This window comes from Chrysemys picta, chromosome 10 (genome assembly GCF_011386835.1).
Source record: "Chrysemys picta bellii isolate R12L10 chromosome 10, ASM1138683v2, whole genome shotgun sequence".
Lineage (NCBI taxonomy): Eukaryota > Metazoa > Chordata > Testudines > Emydidae > Chrysemys > Chrysemys picta.
This window is the reverse complement of record NC_088800.1, coordinates 6712383-6731857: the sequence shown is the minus strand read 5'-3', so window position 1 is coordinate 6731857 and position 19475 is coordinate 6712383. Positions and strand designations below refer to the sequence as shown.

The window sequence follows — 19475 nt, the reverse complement described above, 5'->3', positions numbered from 1 at the left end:
CCTCGGGCCAGCCACTAGAACACCTGTTATGGGATCTTTTCTTGTCTACAAACGAAGGGCCAAATCCAACTCAGCTTCCTCTCAGAAAGCTCCGGCTGACTTCTTCATGGGGCCTTACCCACAACCTCCCGGGGAAGCAGAGCTCACTTCTGCACTGCAAGTAGTGTCTCCCTGTTTTATGTTCTGGTAAACTGTCTCAGCACAGTTTGCATCAAGAAGCAGAGAGCCCTATACTCTTATGTAGCCTTGCTCTTAATGAGCTGAATTTCTTCACCATATTACACCCTGGAAAAATCTCTACCAGGTAATAATTCTGTATTGTGCTGACATTCACCTTGTGGCTAAGAACTACAATGGCCACATCTATACAGAAGTTACTGGGATACATCTGGCCCTGATGCACTGGACCCAACGGTTTACAATGAGGTTGGATGCAGTGTAAGCTAGGGCAAAATTCATCTTGTTATTTTGTTTAAGATACAAAGCTTGGCAAGCCGCCGCTGTGTGAGGAACGGGCAACAGACGTGCCAAAGCAGAGGATTCTGAGTGCATCTAATACGTCTCCTAGTAGCAGCGACACTAAGTGTCACCGTTCCTCTGTCCCTGAGTCAGGATGACAGAGCCATCCTGGGGGAAACTTGACAGCAACAGATAAGACATTGCACATGGAATATCGTATGGAGGGGAAACGACATCTTTTTTCCTGTCACAGTAACTTTAGTCAGTTTTAATAGACGAACACACCCATTTCTTCTGCAGACACGTACAGTCCTGGACAGCATAGGTCCTCTCCTGGCAATAAGATTTCACCAAAACAGCCACCTAAGCATCCGTATGAACATGTTCCACGGTACATAAACTTGGCTTCAGTCTTATACTCAGTGATCATCCACACCTAGTGCTCTACGTTTTCATGGAACTGGGATGCCACAGATTCTGTTCTTGCAGCTCCTTTCAGCCTGTAGATAGAATATTTTATCCTTGAACAGAAAACAGCTGGGTGTGGCAGACGGGAGCTCCACAATGACAATTTTCCACTGGTGTAAAGTCCATTCAAGACCCTAAGTCAGTGAGGAAACTTAAAGCAGCAGCTGTTCTACGTGGTCCTAAAACCAGGTCCGATCCTCAGAGTCGGGGAGACGTAACTGGCTGTCCCGAGAGGGCAATGGGAAGCAGAGTGGAAAGTAGAGCAGGCCCTCAGCCGTACTAGAATTTGGAGACTGCAAAGGTGGCTTAAAGCCATCTCTGCCCCACACCTCTGTTTCTCCACCAAGGGCAGGAACAGAGCAACTCAGAATCTAGCGTTTGAAAGATGTGTCTACACTACACCGCAGTGAAAGACCTGCAGCATGGCCATGACTGTCAGACGTATCCTAAGTCTCTCCTTGTCAAAACACAAACTGAACCTGGTTTCACTTAACTTAAAATAAGTCACGAAAACATTTCTGTTCTTAGGAGAGTCTTTTAGAACAACATCTTACAGATCAACTAGATGACAAGAGCCCCTTTAAACAGCAGCAATTGGGGGGGGGGGGAGAACGTGAATTAAACTCAGTGGAGGGAGAATGGGATATTTAGCCAGGCTTACTTGTCCATTACAAATTGCAGCTTAGTGGTTAATCTTTGTTACACGGGGCGATGTTGTTTTTAAAGACATTAGGTCTGGACGATGATGCCTTCAAGCTTCAAAGAGCCCGGAAATTTATTACCCTGATACAAAATCCGTAAACGTGCATGTGCTGATTTAGGGGAATAATGTGAAAAAGCCCTACCCAGCCTGCCCCAACCTTGTCCAGAAAACACCAAGTTTTATGAGGCATGCGTGGCTGCTGGCTACTGCTACTGAACTCAGAGCTTTGGGTCAAGGATTTAAAGTTTACACCCCCTCTCTCTACGCTGAAAGGAAAAGGATGACTGGTTTACTTCAGAATGCTGAGTGAATAACCTTGAAGGGTATCTACCCTGCCCGCCCCATTGCAAGGATTTATTAGCCCTTTTACTTAAATACTACAGCAAATGTTCACATCCACTGAAAGCCGCGTCACGATCTGATTCACCAACTTGAAGTCAATGGCCCTATTTCAACTATATCTGAAATAGGCCCTTTCTCCTCATATCATTGATATTTCAATTTCAAATTCATAATCAGAGTGCTTTCTTGAGGGAAAACACACCCCTCCTATGTATTTGTCTCACAGCAAAAGAAGATTTTGCTGTGAGACAAATAAACCAAATAAGGGATAAACCATGAAATGCTCAGAGAACTGCCCCTTCAGAAAACACTGCACCCTCCTGCACATTGGCAGTGACTGAAAGCTATTGCAGTTCACGACTGTGGCCTGTCAAACAGGGTTTGGTGGTTTCTGTCCAGTTTCCTGTGGACAAGTGTCTCCCATCACAAAGAGCACTTTCCCATTGGGGACACTAACTGGCAACCTCCACAGAGAGGCCAAGGTACGAATAGGCCCCAGAGGTTGAACTGAAAGATTCGGTCAGTCCAGGTCAGGGCTTTGCGGCTGGGAAGGAAACTTCTTGTTCTGTGGGTAAAGCGAGGACTTGCTGTGTGGGGCTGTTAATCAACTGCCTTCAGGAGGACCAGTGTCATCCAAAGAAAGTACACTACAGTGTTCTTCAGGCTGCAGACACCAGAGCCCGTGCGCATGTTACTACAGTATTTTGTCTCCGGGGGAACACGGAGATCTTTGTTTCATGCGTAGGGGTTTAGGCCCAGAGCCTCAATGCGAGTTCAGCGCCTGAATACCTTGGAGGACCTGGGCTTTAGTCTTTGTTAAAACAAGTGGTTTAAGGTTACAGTGCAGCGTTGGCCTGATCCTGAGATGGGCTGGGCATTCAACTCCCATTGGCTTCAGCGCTACTCTCGTGTAGCTGGCTGCCAGCGTAGGGCTACCCTTGCCCCAACCCTTGCCCCGGCCTCACCCCCTGAGCCAGGAACCAGGAAAGTGAGTGGCACGGGAGCAGCTCCAATCGCTCTCCATATCCCCTCTATGCAGGTGTGCTGGTTTTATTCTACCTCATGCTCCCCCTCAAAGCAGCTACCCCAGCTCACACCAGCTCCAAACTGAGACCCAGAGCACCACCTGGCAAATAGCCTTTACTTCCTTCATCGCTAGGGCCTCATCCCGCAAGACCTGCACACAGAATTGAGGGGGTGAGGGGGGATTCTAGGCACGAGGCCGCCCAAAGTCAGGCCCCACTGAGGTGATCAAAAGAACTCATTCATTTCCCAGAGAAGGGAGACTGACCCTGGGTAAGGAGAAATGGGAACAAAAGGGCCGTGTGAGGAAGCCACTGGCATTACACAGCACAAAATATCGCAGAGGTCTCTACAGTGTATTTAGATGGGGATAAAGACAGAGAGAAAATCCACAAACATACCCCACTTGCTGGAAAAGACTCTCCTTTGGTACATTATAAACAATAAAGAGCCTTTCACCTGCAACAGGTCACACAACCAACAGAGGAACAGCTACATTTAAAAAAAAAACCCTCAATAACTTCCAATTACACAATGTTAGGCTGTGTAGCATAGGAGGTCAGATAGAGCGTGAGCTGCTTGTGATTTGCCAGTACAATACTGCCAGAATAAGGAAGGCCATTAACTCCTTGTCATAAGGAGACACTTGAATTCTATGTAACATCCTACAGCACAATACAGAGCAGGAAAAAGGGGGAACAATATGAAGACATGATCTAAAATATTCAAGTACATTTATCAGCCCGATAAATGGCGTTGCTATCTGCAGGTTTCCCAGCACCAGATCTCGCAAGCTTTAGGTCTCCTTACCTTCTCCCAGCGTGCTCACCACCATGACTTCAGAGGCTTTGCTGGCACCCCGGGAGGTATAAGCCTTTATATAGAAGCTATAACTGGTCGAGGGCTCTAAATCGGTCACTAGCTGCTGGAAGGTGCTTTTGCTAACAGCCTCCTGGTATTCCATCTCCACGGGGTCTGAAATGCACAAGAAAGGGAAAGCAGAGAGCCATTAGGTTTGCCTAAGAGGGAATGACAGGACGGACAAATGTTGCAGCGACAGTTTACTAAGTCGTAGTTTTGCATCAAAACACGGAACTGCATTTGCCTGGGCCTGATTCTGCGCACAGTGGGAGTTGGACTGGGCCCATATAGCTTCACTTTCCCTTCCCTCTTAGAGGAAATACCAGAACGCAGTTCCTTATATTTAGCTATTAGGCTATATGGAAGGCTTGGTATCACTTTTCTGATATTCTGCTTATTCTTATCTCCTAGTCACTGCCCTGCACACAAAGATTAATCCTCAGGGAGATGCAGATGACAGGGATGAGATAACCGGATCATCTCTCTATCTAGTCATTTACATGTCCCTCATCACCATAATATTCAAGTGCCTGGGAGAAGGAGCATCAGGTTTTGGTCCCATACCTGCAGCTTTCCTTATGTGCAGCACATAACCGATGATCTCCTTGGTGTTCTGCAGAGGTTCGCTCCAGGATACCTGGACAGTGGTTGCGGAGACCGTCTCGGCTTTCACATTCTGCGGAGGGCCAGGCAACCCATCCGCCCACAGCACCGTCAGGCGGGCGCTGGCTTGGGTGGAGCCGGCGCTGTTCTCAGCGATGCACTGGTAGATGGCTTCATCCTCCTGACTGATCCCGTAGATTGTGAGCGTGCTAAAAATACAGGCAGACAAAACAAAACAAGATGTTCTGAGCCGAGCGCCTTCCTAGGAATATCTGGCCCCTTCAAAATCCTACCCGCCCGCCACAGCGAGGTCCATCCGGACGGGTCTGAGAAGACGTCACGAACGGCTGAGACTGACCAAGGGACCGTTGAAATAAATCCCATTTGGCATTGCTTGCTGAGCCAAACAGGAGCTATAAATAGGCTCCCAACCCTGCATCTGCATGTTGATGATTCCATGAAAAGGAAAAGCCCAGGGAGGAGGAAGAGGAAGAGGAGGAGACATTATCCTGATTTTGTAACCATATCTGTGTCTTGAATGGAAGAGATTGTGGTCGCCTCTAATTAAAGTTACAAGGGAAGAGGCACGCCCCGAGAGGCTGCTAACATGGGCTGTGGAGAAAGGTCGCAGTTACAGGATGGGCGACTGTGTCCTAGACTGAGCAGTGACTCTGAGAATGACTTAGGGGTCACGGAGGAAGTCAGTGGGACATGGGCTCCCAGTACAATACCGTGGGGCTAAGAGGGAGAATGCAATCCTCAGCTGTATAAACAGGCGAATATCGAGGAAGAGTAGCGAGGTGGCATTCTCACATCTGATCCATGTTCATCTTCTTGCTTAGAACCTGCCCTTTCTCAGTGGAATCTCAGTCTGCCCTTCCCCCCAAGCTCAGCTGAGTTGCTTTCAGCACAGCTCTTTATACCTGAGATATTTGCCAGTCATTTGTTATTTCAGCCTAGAGATGAGACCGGTGCTTCATGATCACAAATTGTCATGAGGGTGGGAAGCAATCCGAGTTCAGCAGAGTGAGTATGCAAGACAGCACAGGGATAGCGTGAATTTTGAGCCCCACTTTCAGTAAGATTTTAGTCCCACTGAAGAGCCTGATTCCACAAGAAGGCAAGAGCCTCTAGACAGGTGCTGAGCTCAGCTGGTGCCAACTTCAGCTGTTAACGGTGCTTGGTGCCTTGCAGAGATGGGCCCTAAACCTGCTTGGTTCCTGTGCCTAGTCACATGTTAACTTGGCTAGGAAGGATCATCATAATAGCTACCAACAATGAGCTGGCTTGCAAAGGCAAAGCACGTGAAATGTAAGCCAAGTCTAATCAATCCCCGTCAGAAAGCCCTCTGGTGATGTTGTAATTGTATTATAGCACATTCTAGCAGTCTTAGGGTAACATTAGGATTAGCCCACTTATCCTGCGGGGCTATAGCTTCATCCTTTGCCTTTGTGTGCTGAAAAACCGGATCATTTCAAATCGAAATCCAAAGCCTGCCAGCCTGTTCTCAGGTTTTCACAAAACCTCCGTGTGCATTTCTGACGCTCGTGTTTGAAAGCACTGATTTCATACTACAATAGTTGGAACTGCTCTTCAAACATATTGCAGGGATGGGGGTGGGGGCTGTTTTCAGTCACAATCATTTCAGAAGGGAAAAAAACCCGGTCACGCTCCAAATTTCTAAAATGCTGGTGGCTCTGTTCATTGACGCTCGCGCCCCAGTCCTGCCAGCGTGACAGGATGGTTGTTCACTGGATAGGTGGTAATAAGAAGGATTAGACTCCATTTACACCTCAGGTAGTTAAAGTGAATTGCTGCTTCAAGAACTGCACGGTTTTATGACAAGGGCCATTTATAACTGAGACAATTTCATATCCAATGGGGTGGAACAGCTGCCCAGATTCAGACAAACAGAGCCAGCAACTATCGATTTCAGAAAGAAAGAAAAAAAAAAAGAGGACACACTTGTTAGTAGCAACCTGCCTATTTTGCTATTTACTGTTCAAAACAGCCGGGGTGGCCAACCTGAGCCTGAGAAGGAGCCAGAATTTACCAATGTACATTGCCAAAGAGCCGCAGTAATACGTCAGCTTCCCCCCTGCCCCGCTCCCAAAGCCTCCCGCCCACTGGCAGCCCTGCCAATCAGCGCCTCCCCCTCCCTCCCCGCACCTCCTGATCAGGTGTTTTGTGGCGTGCAGGAGGCTCTGGGGGAGGAGCGAGGACATGTCAGGCTCAGGGGAGGGGGCGGGAAGGGGTGGCGTGGGGGCAGGGCCTGTGGGAGAGCCAGGGGTTGCGCAGTGAGCACCCTCCGGCACATTTGAAAGTTGACGCCTACAGCTCCAGCCCCGGAGTCGGGGCCTGTACAAGGAGCCGCATATTAACCTCTGAAGAGCCGCACGTGGCTCCGGAGCCACCCCTGAAAACAGCATTTTAATAACTTTCAGCTCTCAAAAGGGGGACCGAGTGGGGCAGACAATACATGCTCTTGTCTTTCAAGTTCTTACGTATTTCCTCAAAAATCAAGCTTGGAACAAAAAGAGATGAAAATCGCTGCGATCAAACGGTTACAAGAAATCACAAGTAAATATCCAATACATCAACCTTCAAAGACCCTCGGTCACTGTACTCCTACAATGTTCTTTCTACCACCTAATAGGAACAGGCAGGCAGCCTTCGAAGCTAGAATAAACTGGAGTTGCTTTTAACAACCTGGATGCAGTAGCTCAAAGAGGTTACAAACAAAATATATTTATAACTGCGTTAATCCAGTTACTATTGTGTTAAAAAGAGGGAAGTTGATGCTTTTTTTCCGCCTGCGCTGAAGATGTAAATTCCTGCTAAGCTCAGCATGAGAATATATTGTATGGGAGCAAATACTGGAACCCTTATTTTAAAAAATAAGAGATGGTAATAGTTCAAATCACTGCTGTAAATTGTAGTTGAATTGTAATTTCTGCTGGAAATTGTAGTGTTCTGGACCACAGCTAGAATACTAAAATACTTATATATAAGGTTACCTTCCATTAGCCTTAAATGGAGTTACTTGAACTCATCAAGGGGAGAACTTGGCCCTGTGTGTGGAGGAATGTAAGAAAAGTTAAAGGGAATATCCATCCACTTAGAAATCCCACTGACTGGCCCCCACTTTATTAATATGTCATGCTAGCCGTTGTAAATACTGATCACCAGAGGCTAGTAAAAGAGCCAAACCTCTCTGAACAGCATCCACGGGTTATCTTCATGGCTGATGTCAGGCACTAACATGAAGATCTGAGTTCAAGTGCAAAAGGAATTGACTAGGGGGCTGGCGCTCGGTCCTGGTGGGTGAATGACTCCAGCAAACTCCTCTGGCCAGCCAAAAAAGTGCAGAAGGGATCTGGAAGAGTGTCCTGTCCCAGTCTCCTCTCTGGGCGGGGAGGAAGGTTCCCACAGCTTGGGGCCTTGACTGGGAAGGAGTGAAAGGGAGAAGAACAATCTGGTGGGAGAGGTACAGTGTATGATGTCTTCAGACCATTTCTATCTCACATTCAAGGGCAAATGATAAACCATTGATGTAGCTTACATAGGTCTCTGTTAGAGATGAGCCCTAACCAAACACACAGATCCAACCCCTCACTCTGGGGAAGCTCAGACATGGTGCTAAACCCAGTGCCTGAGCCCCGTCCCTAACTGATGTCGGGAAGTTACCGGTACATTTACATCAGCCAGGACTGGACAATGTTGGAAATGTTTTTACTAACCCTTGAACTGGCATTTTAACCTACCATGTTCTATTGGATGTTTCTCATCACCTGACAAAATCCTGCTGGGTGTATATTTTCACAGAGGACATTTTTCATTCATTATTGTACGTAAACTCTGCTTACCACTGTATCACATAATACAGTTATACAGTGTGGTGGCCACATAGATGTTGCGTTGTATTTATGCTTATTGGCCTGGTTGTTCTTGTGATGATTTCCTGAGTTCTGTTCAGCACATTTGACAGGTTTTGAATGGGTGGTGCATTGGCTCACTTGTAACTTAGCAGTAACTTTCATTAGATCATAATGTCTCAGGGTTTCAGTGACATAGAATCATAGAATATCAGGGTTGGAAGGGACCTCAGGAGGTCATCTAGTCCAACCCCCTGCTCAAAGCAGGACCAATTCCCAACTAAATCATCCCAGCCAGGGCTTTGTCAAGCCTGATCTTAAAAACTTCTAAGGAAGGAGATTCCACCACCTCCCTAGGTAACCCATTCCAGTGCTTCACCATAGTATATGTCAAAGGCAGCATCCAATAAACGATTCCTGAACCAGAAACAAACACACACACACAGACCCTTTGGTATGTGAGAAATGCTCCAAGTCTAACCAAATCCTCATTTATTACCAGATCATGGCATTAAAAAAACCCATTTTATTACATTAGGGTGAATGTTCGAGATAAAGAAACGCTGGGGATGATTCTGATCTCAGTTACGCTGGAGAAAATCTGGAGTAACTCTGCTGAAGTCAATGAAATTACATGACTTTAAGTAAGGTCAGAATCAGGCACATTGTTTATGTCAGAGAAAAACCGTAAGCAGAAAATGTAAATTACAAATAACCCGGCATTGCCTGATTGTATATCATAATGAATGATTCTTTTAATTGTAACAAAAATATTGGTCTGCCTATATTAAAATTCATTATTGCTGTTGATTTAACATTCATATTTCTGCCCTGCAAATCATCAGGACTGGCGCACATGAGCAAATGTTTAACAGCCATCTATTTATGTCCTAGGCCTTTGTTTCCTTGGAAACATTGTAAATGGAATACGAAATGGGGTGGTTTCAGCTGATATGGTGATTTCAGTGAATCAAACCGTAAGCTCCCTTCATAGCCATAGGCTCAATATAGCTGATTAAAGGGGAAAGGAAAGGGGGGAAAGAAGGCCCAACGTGTAGCTAAACTGTGTCAACAAGAGATGATTTCCACAAGGACAGATGGTGGAAAGGCGGGATTATGCAATTCAAAAGCTGTATTTGCAGCTTTGCATAAAACAGATGATGTGAGAAAGGAGCAGGAATGCCGCTTCCGTCTGCAGCGTCAATACTGGGATTATTCTCCTGAATTCGCTGGGCATCTGTGTACCTAAGAACAGCCTTATCCAGGCTGGCTCTGAAGCAGAGGGGGGCGCGGAACCTCCCGACTGCACAGAAACAATGGGAAGCATTTAGCTTCCACTGACTTATAGCTGGGTTTAATATATATTTTAAATGTAGGAAGAGAGTCAGTGGAAGACAGTGGAAAGTCAGGGTTGGGAAGGGAGACGTGCCCAGGCTCCGTTCACACCTCACTGTCCTTTCGTTTCATTCTTGGGCTGGCTGCTCAGATCGATGGAGCAGACTCTCCAGCCTTCCTTTTTCATATGGCCACTTGCGAAGAAGCACTCAAGGTCAACGTCCAAGTCTGTGACTTCCAGTGAAAGGGAATGAATCAAAGCTGCCCCACCAGAGAAGGCTCTTAGAGGGCAGTGGTTCACTAGATGGTCCGGGGTTTGGATGTCTTCCCTGACAGCTTCCTGTAGTGGGGAGCCTCTGAAAATGTTAGGAACTGGCCCCTATTGAACCAGACCTGTACTTCATGCCCTGCTCTCCGACATGTATGTAGCCTTCTGTAAACAAAAAGCCAACTCTCTGTTGCAACATGCTGAGGAAATCACATGACACCAGAGAAGTAGATGCTGATCTAATCCCAGGGTCTGCAATCAGCCAGTTTCTAATTTATACCTTGGCACCAGATGGCATGTGAAAGAGCCTCCAACTCATATCCAATTCACCAATCCCCGCAGAATCTAGGTGTCAGATACCTAAACAAGTCGCACCAACGCTGTCAGGAAGAGATCAAAACTCTCCACCTCTCCCTCGACTCCTCAGCTGTCCTGAGTGGACCCACACTCGGGGGTTGTCTTCCAGAAGACTGTGATTTGGTCTTTCTGCAGTTGCATTACTGGGGGAAACTGGGTGGAGCATCATAACCGAGAAATGGTCGGGCTTGGTGATCCTGCTGATCTCTGGTGGCGGGAGATTCCCCAGCCTCGGATGCACACGCTACCGCAAATGCAATGCCCCCAAAAGGTCAGATCAACCTCAAGCCAAGATCATAGTTACAACTCTTAATACGAGGGCCTATTCTGCCTAAGAGATCAGAGCACTGCATCTAATTCAAGTCCAGTCTGTGGCCGCCCGTCGTAATGCTAAACAGGCTCTGTAGATTAGAGCAGGTGGCTTATTGTTCTTTACCGGTGAAATTCTTTACTGCCGAAGTCCAACGCTGGTGGTCTCGAATGTGTCACAGAAGAACAGCAATATAATAAAAGTTGAGCAATAGCAGTTCTCAGAGTGGAATCTGAACACTACGGCAACACAAATCATAGGTTGAATTTGAAATTAAAAACATTTGTTTCTTTTATCTTTAGCGCTGGGGAAAAGTGCTGGATTGATGTCTGCCTCTAGCCACAGAACAGGTACAGCTCGGGCTGCGGCAGGCTTGCCCAAGAATGGTCTGCCGACACTCCTCAATGCGGGCTGGGAGGGGTTATTTGATTTACCTCCATGTTCATGAACTGTCTCTCTGCGTTTTTCACAATGCACCCATCTCTCTAGTACCTAGATGCAGCATACAGGAATAAGAATCATATAACATCTGAATCACATAATGGATCCTGTTCATCATGGCTAGCTTTAGGTACTCTTCCCTGGAGGTGTTTTCCATATTTATTTGTTCTTTGACTCCTGTCATTGCAGGAAGGCTTTTGCATAAGAAGGTGACCTTTGCGCAGCAACAGAGCAAGACTTGGGATCATCTCCAGCAGAGAGACCCACAGTCCTCCGGGACCTCTCTGTCTACCCCCTACCACCTCCTACCAAAAGTCTCATCCCAGGCACCAACAGCATTAACATTCTTGACTGCAGCTGTCCTGGTGGGTCAGGAATGGAAAGATACACATGGAGGGCCTTAAAGAATAGGACCAGTGCCTTGATTTTGACCCAGATCTCCCTTCCCCCAGTTGAAAACAGCCTACTCTCCAGCCAGCATCATGTTGCCAGTCCAGATGAAATTATATTATCTCCATTAAAATTTGATCTGCCTCTGGCTGTTTCAATATTAGAAAGAGGCTTGTCTCAACACGTCTGCGGGCAGCTTATCTTAGTGGAATGCTAGCAGAGTTAAAGGGCAGGCAACTCAATTGCTGCAAGATAGCCACTGTATACCTGACCCTTTCTCCTGTATTTTCAGAGAGCATTTCAGAGGGCAAAGTGTGAGGTGATTAGCTGCCATTTTAAACCAAACCATGTTGTCCAGATGCTAGAACTTCCAGCCCAAGAGGTCCCTGGGGTTGCTAAGCGATCAGGCTCTGGGTAGGCATACCCTGTGATATTTCACAGGCACCATATGCCTTACCAATAGGACCCTGATATCACTGTATTCTGCCATATTAAATAACTAAACTTCCTCACTGAGCCGTAGCTCGTGAGATTTTACACCAGCAGCTCACATTCCTAGAGCAGACTGTCGTGGCTGAAGAAAGAAGATTCTGTGAACACTGAAGACAGCATGCAGCTAAAACCTCTGCCTTAGAGACTTTTTAAAACTTTTCTTTCCTGGAGGTTTATAAGTGCGAGTTTGTGAGTGGTAGATGATGAGGGCCAAAGATAGCCATTAAAAATGATCAACAGAGGCCACAGATGTTGTGTTACTTTGAACTAGGTCACAGACAGTGGGTCGATACAATTATTAAATTTTCAACAACACCTAAAAACCTTAATGAGGTGTAGAAATTGAGGGCAGAGAAGCAGGCAGAGTGCTTATCCTAGGAAAAAATGCTGTGCTTTCCATAAGGTACAATATATAAGGAACTAGTAACCTCAAAATAAAGCTCGTTCTCTCTCTCACACACTCACGCTGAAAAAAACAACACAACCTGACCTGCGGATATCACAAATGGACTATCAAGACTCCTGTATATCCTCAGTGGAAGCACCTACCATGGGTACTGGAAGTAGGGGTGCTGGGGGTACAGCAGCCCCCCTGGCTTGAAGTGGTTCCATCATATCCAGGGTTTACAATTTGGTTCAATGGCTCTCAGCACCCCCACAATATAAATTGTTCCAGCACCCTGCCTACACCATGGTAATCTCTATCATGCCTACGTTCTAAGGGGGGTTACTTAGCAGCAAGTCAGATATGAGGCTCTGCTCCTTGAAGAGGCCATTGGTAAGCTCCAGTTTGCCTCTTAAATATTTATGGGACCAATTCTGCCTGCTTTTGCCCATTGTGAACCCCCACCAAAATCAGTGAGGCTGCAGCAGGCGTCATTTGGGGCCGAATCTGGCCCGGTTTCCCAAAGTTGTTGGGTTTTTTTTTTTATTAAGAAGCTCAAACAAAAGCAAAATGTCGAGCTGCTGTGTGACCTCCCCCTCCCCTTCGCACAGCAGCAGAGTGGCTCTGGCTCGAAATGCCTGAAATATGCAAGTGCCCTTTATTTCTCCCTGTGAACAGAAAATCTGTCACGTTGGGACATCTGCTCTTTGAAAACTTTTCCGCTCCTGCCAGACTGATGGCAACATTAACGCATCAGACGATATGAGATGCCAGAACGCTTTCTGCTGGCCACTAAGCTGAGAGCTCAATCAAATTTTTGCACAATGCACTGACAGGCATTGATAAAAGTGGGGAGCGGGGTTGTTGTCAATTCACACCACGCCGATCTGAAGTGGGGGGTGGAGAGGAACAGGAGGCCTCAGCCGTTCAAAAGCAGCATATTCACAAGCTGTCTCTCGGTTCACAGGCAATCAAGATGACTGATCTCACTTGGGTCAGAGGTCTAGGCCAGTGACCAGAGCTCAGCTTTCCAAAGTGAAGGAAACCTCTTCACTGATTCAGCGGCACAAAGAAAAAGAGGGGCCTACTTGGAAAGGTATCGGCATGTGCACACAAAAAAAGAGGCTCGTTCCTGATCAGGAGAAAATGCGATGTAACTAACGCAGAGATTAGAGTGTGACTAGTTGTGGGAGCCTTTTCAGTTTTGTTGATGGCAGGAATATACCAGTCAGCATTCAGGTGCACGACAATTGCCCATTCAAAAAGTTTCCTACCACATGCTACGGCCAGCATGACTGTATTTGTGATGGTCTGTCTCGGAGACGACTGTACAGATGAATAACTGTCTCCCGGCCACTTGCCAGCCTGGTTAGAAAAAAGCTTTTGCCTGGAGGGGTGTGTGATGACGTCGTTCCAAAAGTGTCCCACATTTGGAAGCTAGACAAATTCAGAGTGGAAATAAGGTGCCTGTTTTTAAGAGTGAGGGTAATTAATGGAAGAACTGCCCAAGGGACGAGATGGATTCTCCATCACTTGAAATCGTTACATCAGCATGGATGTCTTTCTAAACAATGCGCTCTAGCTCAACCAGACATGATGGACTTGATTCAGGAACCACTAGGTGAAATGCTTTGGCCTGTGTTCTGCAGGAAGTCAAACTAGATGATCAGAATGGTCTCTTCTGGCTTTAAGCTCTATGGATTCACACTTAATAGAACACGATGTAACCCTCTTTCTGGCTGGCCAGGATCGGTTTTAAATCCTGCAATTGGAGCCTGGCTCAGACCTACCACAATTTCTCCAAAAGTACTGGAGTAAGATGGAGGACAGAAGTGGTACCCAGATAGCACAATGCATTAAAAATGGGCAGGTAGGTAGATACTGATAGAGAGGCTCCATATCTAGCTGTCCTGTGCTCATCAACAGGGGATCTGAATGTCTTAAAGATTTAGGTCCAGATTCTGCCTGATCGTCATATGGTTGGGCACTGGGATGAGGGAGCATGGAACTCCCCTGTTCCCAGGTCTCCCACATAAGAGTTAGGCAGGATTCCTGTCTATTTCAGGGGGAAACAGGGACTGCTCCTGCCTACTCCTTAGGGGGTGCACAACACGCCGAGGGGACAGGGCTTCAGCTCCACCATATCCTAGCCCCAGGCAGCAGAACTGGTTGGCCACAGAGGAGATAGTAAGCTGCAGCCCACATACTCCAGAAGCCACAGTCAAGGCCTTAAAAAGTGATCTAGTTTCAATCCAGGCCCATTTCATTATTATTATGATTTATTATTTGTATTATCATGGACCAGGACCCTGTTGTGTTAGGTGATGTACAAACACACAACACAAAGAGACAGTCCCTGCCCCAAAGGGCCTGCAGTCTAAGACGAGAAACAATAGATGGATACATGGAACTACAAGAGACGATCTAGGTCGGCAGGACCGGCAGCGGGTTCAGCACACCAGCAGTCTAACCTTCACTTTGAATGTATTTTCTCTCACAAGCATACACACAGCTGCACGTGCACACAAAGTACACACAGGTATGCAATGCGTACACACTCATGGTACACAAACTGCCCTTTGGGTTCTTTAGGATTTTACTGTTGTGGATATAGATATAAATAAAAATAATAATTACAGGTGTCCAAGCTGCTGGTTCAGATCTAAATCCCAACCCAAATCCAAACTTCCCTGAGTTCAAGGGCTCTTGGATCATGGTTTCAGTTGGTCCTTCTTACAGAGAAGGGTCTGAGCTGCAAAGTTTGGGTAGGGATCGGAGCTTTCCCAATGTCTGAAGGAGTTTCACTTAGAGCCCGTGTTGCAATTAAGATCCATCTCTAACAATACCTGGCACTAATCTTAAAGCAATTTTCAGAGGCGAGTAGCACGATTATCTTCATTTTACAGATAGGGAATGGGTGTCACAGAGAGTTTAAATGATTTGTCCGAAGTCAGTGTCAGAGCTGGGAACAGAACTCAGGAGCCAGGTTCTCTGTTGATGTCAGAAGATACAATTCCATTCACTTCTGTGGTGTTGTGTCTTCTTATGCCAGCAGAGAACCTGATACCGCAGTGGCTTCCTGATTCCCTGCTCTAAACAGTAGATAACGGCCAATGACAGGTTTTTCTTGATTACATAGTTTGATGGCAGCGGGTTTTATACAAACAAGAGGAAGCACTTTTTCACACACTGCACAGCTAGCCTGGGATGTTGTGATGACCAAAAGTATAACTGGATTCAAAAAAGAACTGAAAAAGTTCATGGAGGATAAGTCCATCAATGGCTATTAGCCAAGATAGTCAGGGACGAAACTTCATGGCGGGGCAACCCTAAACCTGTGACTTCCAGAAGGTGGGTTCCGTACATTCTCCCGAACCTCTGGTACAGGTAACTCTTGGAGACGGGACACTGGGCAAGATGGACCATGGTCTGACCCAGTATGGCAGTCCTTATGTCTGTTTGGGTGTGTGTATGTATGTGCTGGCTGGGTGTGTGTTGGGGGCGGGGTTAAGATATAAAAGGAGGAACGGGAGAACACGCAGAGCTGTACAAGGGACCCCTCTACAAATGTTTTGTTTTCCATACATAACCAACACAAGAGTGAGTTATAACACGGAATCAGCAAGTTATTAATATGCCAGCTAGATGGAACGGACCACTGAGAAAAATCACAGCAGCAGCAAAATAATCATCGAGACACATGAGATGGGAAAGACCGAGGTCCATCAATGTCAGCTGCCCTGTAATTGCTGCAAATCCATCTTGTGGGATATGACCACTGATCCCAATGCATGATCCCTGCTCAGTGCAGAGAAGCCTGAGTTACGATGATGCCTCACTGTTGGCTTTGTGCTCTGTTCGAGGGATTCTGCGTCCCATGCTGCAGAGGCAATTAGGTTGCAGAGCAGGTTTTACATATTCCTTCAAAACAAAATCAAACCCATACATTAGCTTTAAGTGAGGAGCAGCTGCTTAACATCTACCCTCCCTCCACCTTCTTGTTCTTCCTTATTTTTCATGCTTCTGGGAACTGAAATACACTTTAGCATGCAGCTCCCTCGACCCGTAATCAGTGAAGTTCTCCAACTGCACTCTCGACTTGAAACACACGGGCCTGATTGTTCCCCACATTTGTGCACGCAGTTCAGTCACGTCAGCGGGAATTTGCTGGGACCATGAACCCCTATTTGTTTTCATAACAAGCCACTGAACTATTTCACTCCCCTGCAAGGGGCAGTTATTCTACTCAGCCATAGCAAGAAGTAGATTGCTTGCATTTGATATCCAAAAGCTGACAATGCAGCGTAGACAAGAGCAGGTGGATGGGGACTGACATCTATTAGAATGATAGCCGGTGTATTGCACTGGAATTCAGCACAAAGAGAAGGAACAAAACTTTCTCTACATTTATTTCTAGTGTATTATTTTCTCCGATGAGGGTTTAACCCACACCACTCTGGTAGTAAGTCATTCAAGGGATACTGACAACAGGAGCTCAACATATAAAGGTAACAGAGTTTAAAGGGGGACAGTTCATAAGCTAAGGTCACTGAGATAGCAAAAGCCACTTGAGCCCTGGGGTGTACTGATGCCCTTTTCAGTGGAATAATTGAAACCCCTTAATTACCATTTTGTAAATAAAATCTTCCTGAAAAAATCAATATTTAGAGCCTGCCTTCTCTGTAGATGTTGGCCTTTGTTACTTGCTGTTATGGCAATTGCCGCCTAGCTAAATAAACCTCTGAACCTGATTTATTTCTAGCCTGAAAATGACCCCCTGGAACCTACTGAACACTTATTGGGTCAAATGATGAAAAGCAATAAACCTTTCATAGTGGCAATTTTGTTATTATTTCGTGCCTCATCCTCTCCTGGTATATTTCAATCTACCAACCTCAAAGGCATGATTTTGAAAAGTGTGCGAGCTCACCTCTACCGTCCAAAAGAATCACCCGTTCGCCAGGGTAACGATATGTTGTCTTGCCGATTGCATTGACTGCAAAAGTCTCGGAATTTGCCAGCAACACATTATACTCCCCCTTCCATCTTTGGGGAAACCATTCCAGCCTGTGTGTTTGTAACTATTTAAGAAGCAGTCGGACTCTTGTTGTTGTAAACTGCAAAATAAGGTACCGTTGACCACGAGCCATTGAAATCATTCTGTAGGCGAATGTGTACTCTCAGATCAGGGCAGAGTGGGACAGGTCCTCAGCTAGTGCAAAGGGCGTATCTCCACTGAAGTCAATGAAACTGCAGGTGAGGATCTGGCACTTTGTATGCAGACTCCACTCTACCTGTTCCGTATCCCCCACTGGAATCTGCATATGCAGGGTGAGCAAATCAGACCTGCAATCTACTGTGAGGATCCGAGAGCAGCATTCAGCCCTATGTTTGTCAGATGAAACAAATTCCAATGAGCTGGTCAAATGTACAATCATTCCAACAAACGTGGGCTCCATGGTCTGAGAAAGGGATCATATAGCAAGAATCTTACTTCTTAGGAAAAGTGATTTTTATTCACAGCTTTTCATGGAAAATCCCACAATTCCCTAGGCCTGGGCCTTCATGCATTTTTCATTAACAATTATCCGGGATCCAGAATTGCCTTTGATTTTTGCGAAACATTGATCAGATATTTTGTTCCCACACTGCTGGCATTTTCAAAACAAAACCACCTCCTTTGGAGAGGGCATCGCATTGGACGATCTTTAATGTTAATGTACTAAGAACTCTTCAGAGCATAAAATAATTGGAATTCACATTTTACAGATGGGGGAATGGAAAGGGTATTTCTTGGACTTTGCTTGTAAAGGTCGTTTGACTATGCAAAAAGACTACACATTGCTTGGCAAGTGAATCACTGTGTCCATAGCCCCATACCAGGCCTGAAGATCACTAAAATAACTGGCTCAGTAAGGCACAGGTCCGAGGGATATAATGAGTCACAATCTGCTGAGGTTTTAGTCGTAAAGAGCAGTCTACCCCATGGGATAGAATTTTTCATCCATCCAAAACCCAGTTCTAAATTCAGTGTTTCTCCAACATACCGAACTCTGATACCGCGGGTTGAAAATGAGGCTCGAACAATTTTCAAGAAGAGAGTCAAATTCTCTTGTGGGGAAAATTGTTGACGGTCTTTTTATATTTTAAAGTCACATGTCTCCTAATAGTTCTTCCTTCTCTTCCAATTATTTTAGCCACCACTTGGTACCTAAGGACACATGCACACATCCCTCCAAAAGGACCCAGGCCTCATCCTGGGACTCTCTGTAAGGCAGCAGTTTAGTCCAGTTATTCCATCTGGACAATTCTGTATGACCAAGCTTTACCTTCTGCCATCAATTCTTACTCAAAATTCTGATTGATTTCAATAGGACTTTGGCGTAGGAAGCCATGAGAGGAAATGGCCCCAAAGTCAAAGGTGTGTCCTTCCGTACCAGGAAAAACAACCCCAACGCCTTTGAAATGGTCTTTCCCTGTTTTACATTCAGACCACAAAACAACGTGGCCCTGAACTCCTATTTACTCCTTCCTTTGGAGACCAATCTGGGCTGGAACTGGCACATGTCAGGAAGAGCTCCAGGCTAGTTTTATCTTCTTTGGTTGTGTGTGTGGGGGGCCGGGGGAGAACAGAGAATACAATATGCCCAAAACTGATTCCCTTTTCCCCCTGAAGGATCAAATGGACAGAGAAATACCCTCAAGAGGAGACAGGGTTCTGAACACTCTTTCTCCAGCCTATAATTTGAATAATCAGATACAATTATCAGGAAAGTTCCGTAATTCCCAGTGCATCAGGCAATATTTTTAAAGCATGATCTCAGAAAAGTGAGTCAAAGCCTCTTAACTGAAGTGCATTAACCTCTGCGCTAGCCTTCTGACTGCTGCCTACTGTGGTTAATAGACAAAAGAGGAGCAGAAGTTTCTCTGGCGTGCGGTTTGCTTTCCTTGTGCAGAAGCAGCCCATACGGGGCATGACACAGGATGATCTAGACTTCCAGAAGCTAACGGGCCTCTTCTCAACTGCATGATGCCCTCCGCAAAGTCTTCAGAACAGAACTTCCTATATATGGCTTCTATCTGATTGGAATACAGGAAGAATCACTTAAGTACCTCAGCCTCCCTTTCTGGCACTGATCTGGGGACTGCCTCTGTCCCACTGG

General features: G+C 46.1%; 1 protein-coding gene across 3 annotated transcripts in view; it reads right to left on the bottom strand.

The window, feature by feature from the left end:
* The window catches only part of IGDCC3 (immunoglobulin superfamily DCC subclass member 3), a 188664-nt gene that overhangs the window by 21231 nt on the left and 147958 nt on the right, over positions 1-19475 (bottom strand). For all 3 annotated transcript variants that reach the window (XM_024109149.3, XM_042856579.2, XM_005305394.5), the window contains 2 exons: positions 4421-4668; positions 3806-3970 (listed from right to left, as the gene is read on the bottom strand). In XM_024109149.3, coding sequence (XP_023964917.2) covers positions 3806-3970; positions 4421-4668 — 413 coding nt within the window. The remainder of the gene's footprint in view (positions 1-3805; positions 3971-4420; positions 4669-19475) is intronic.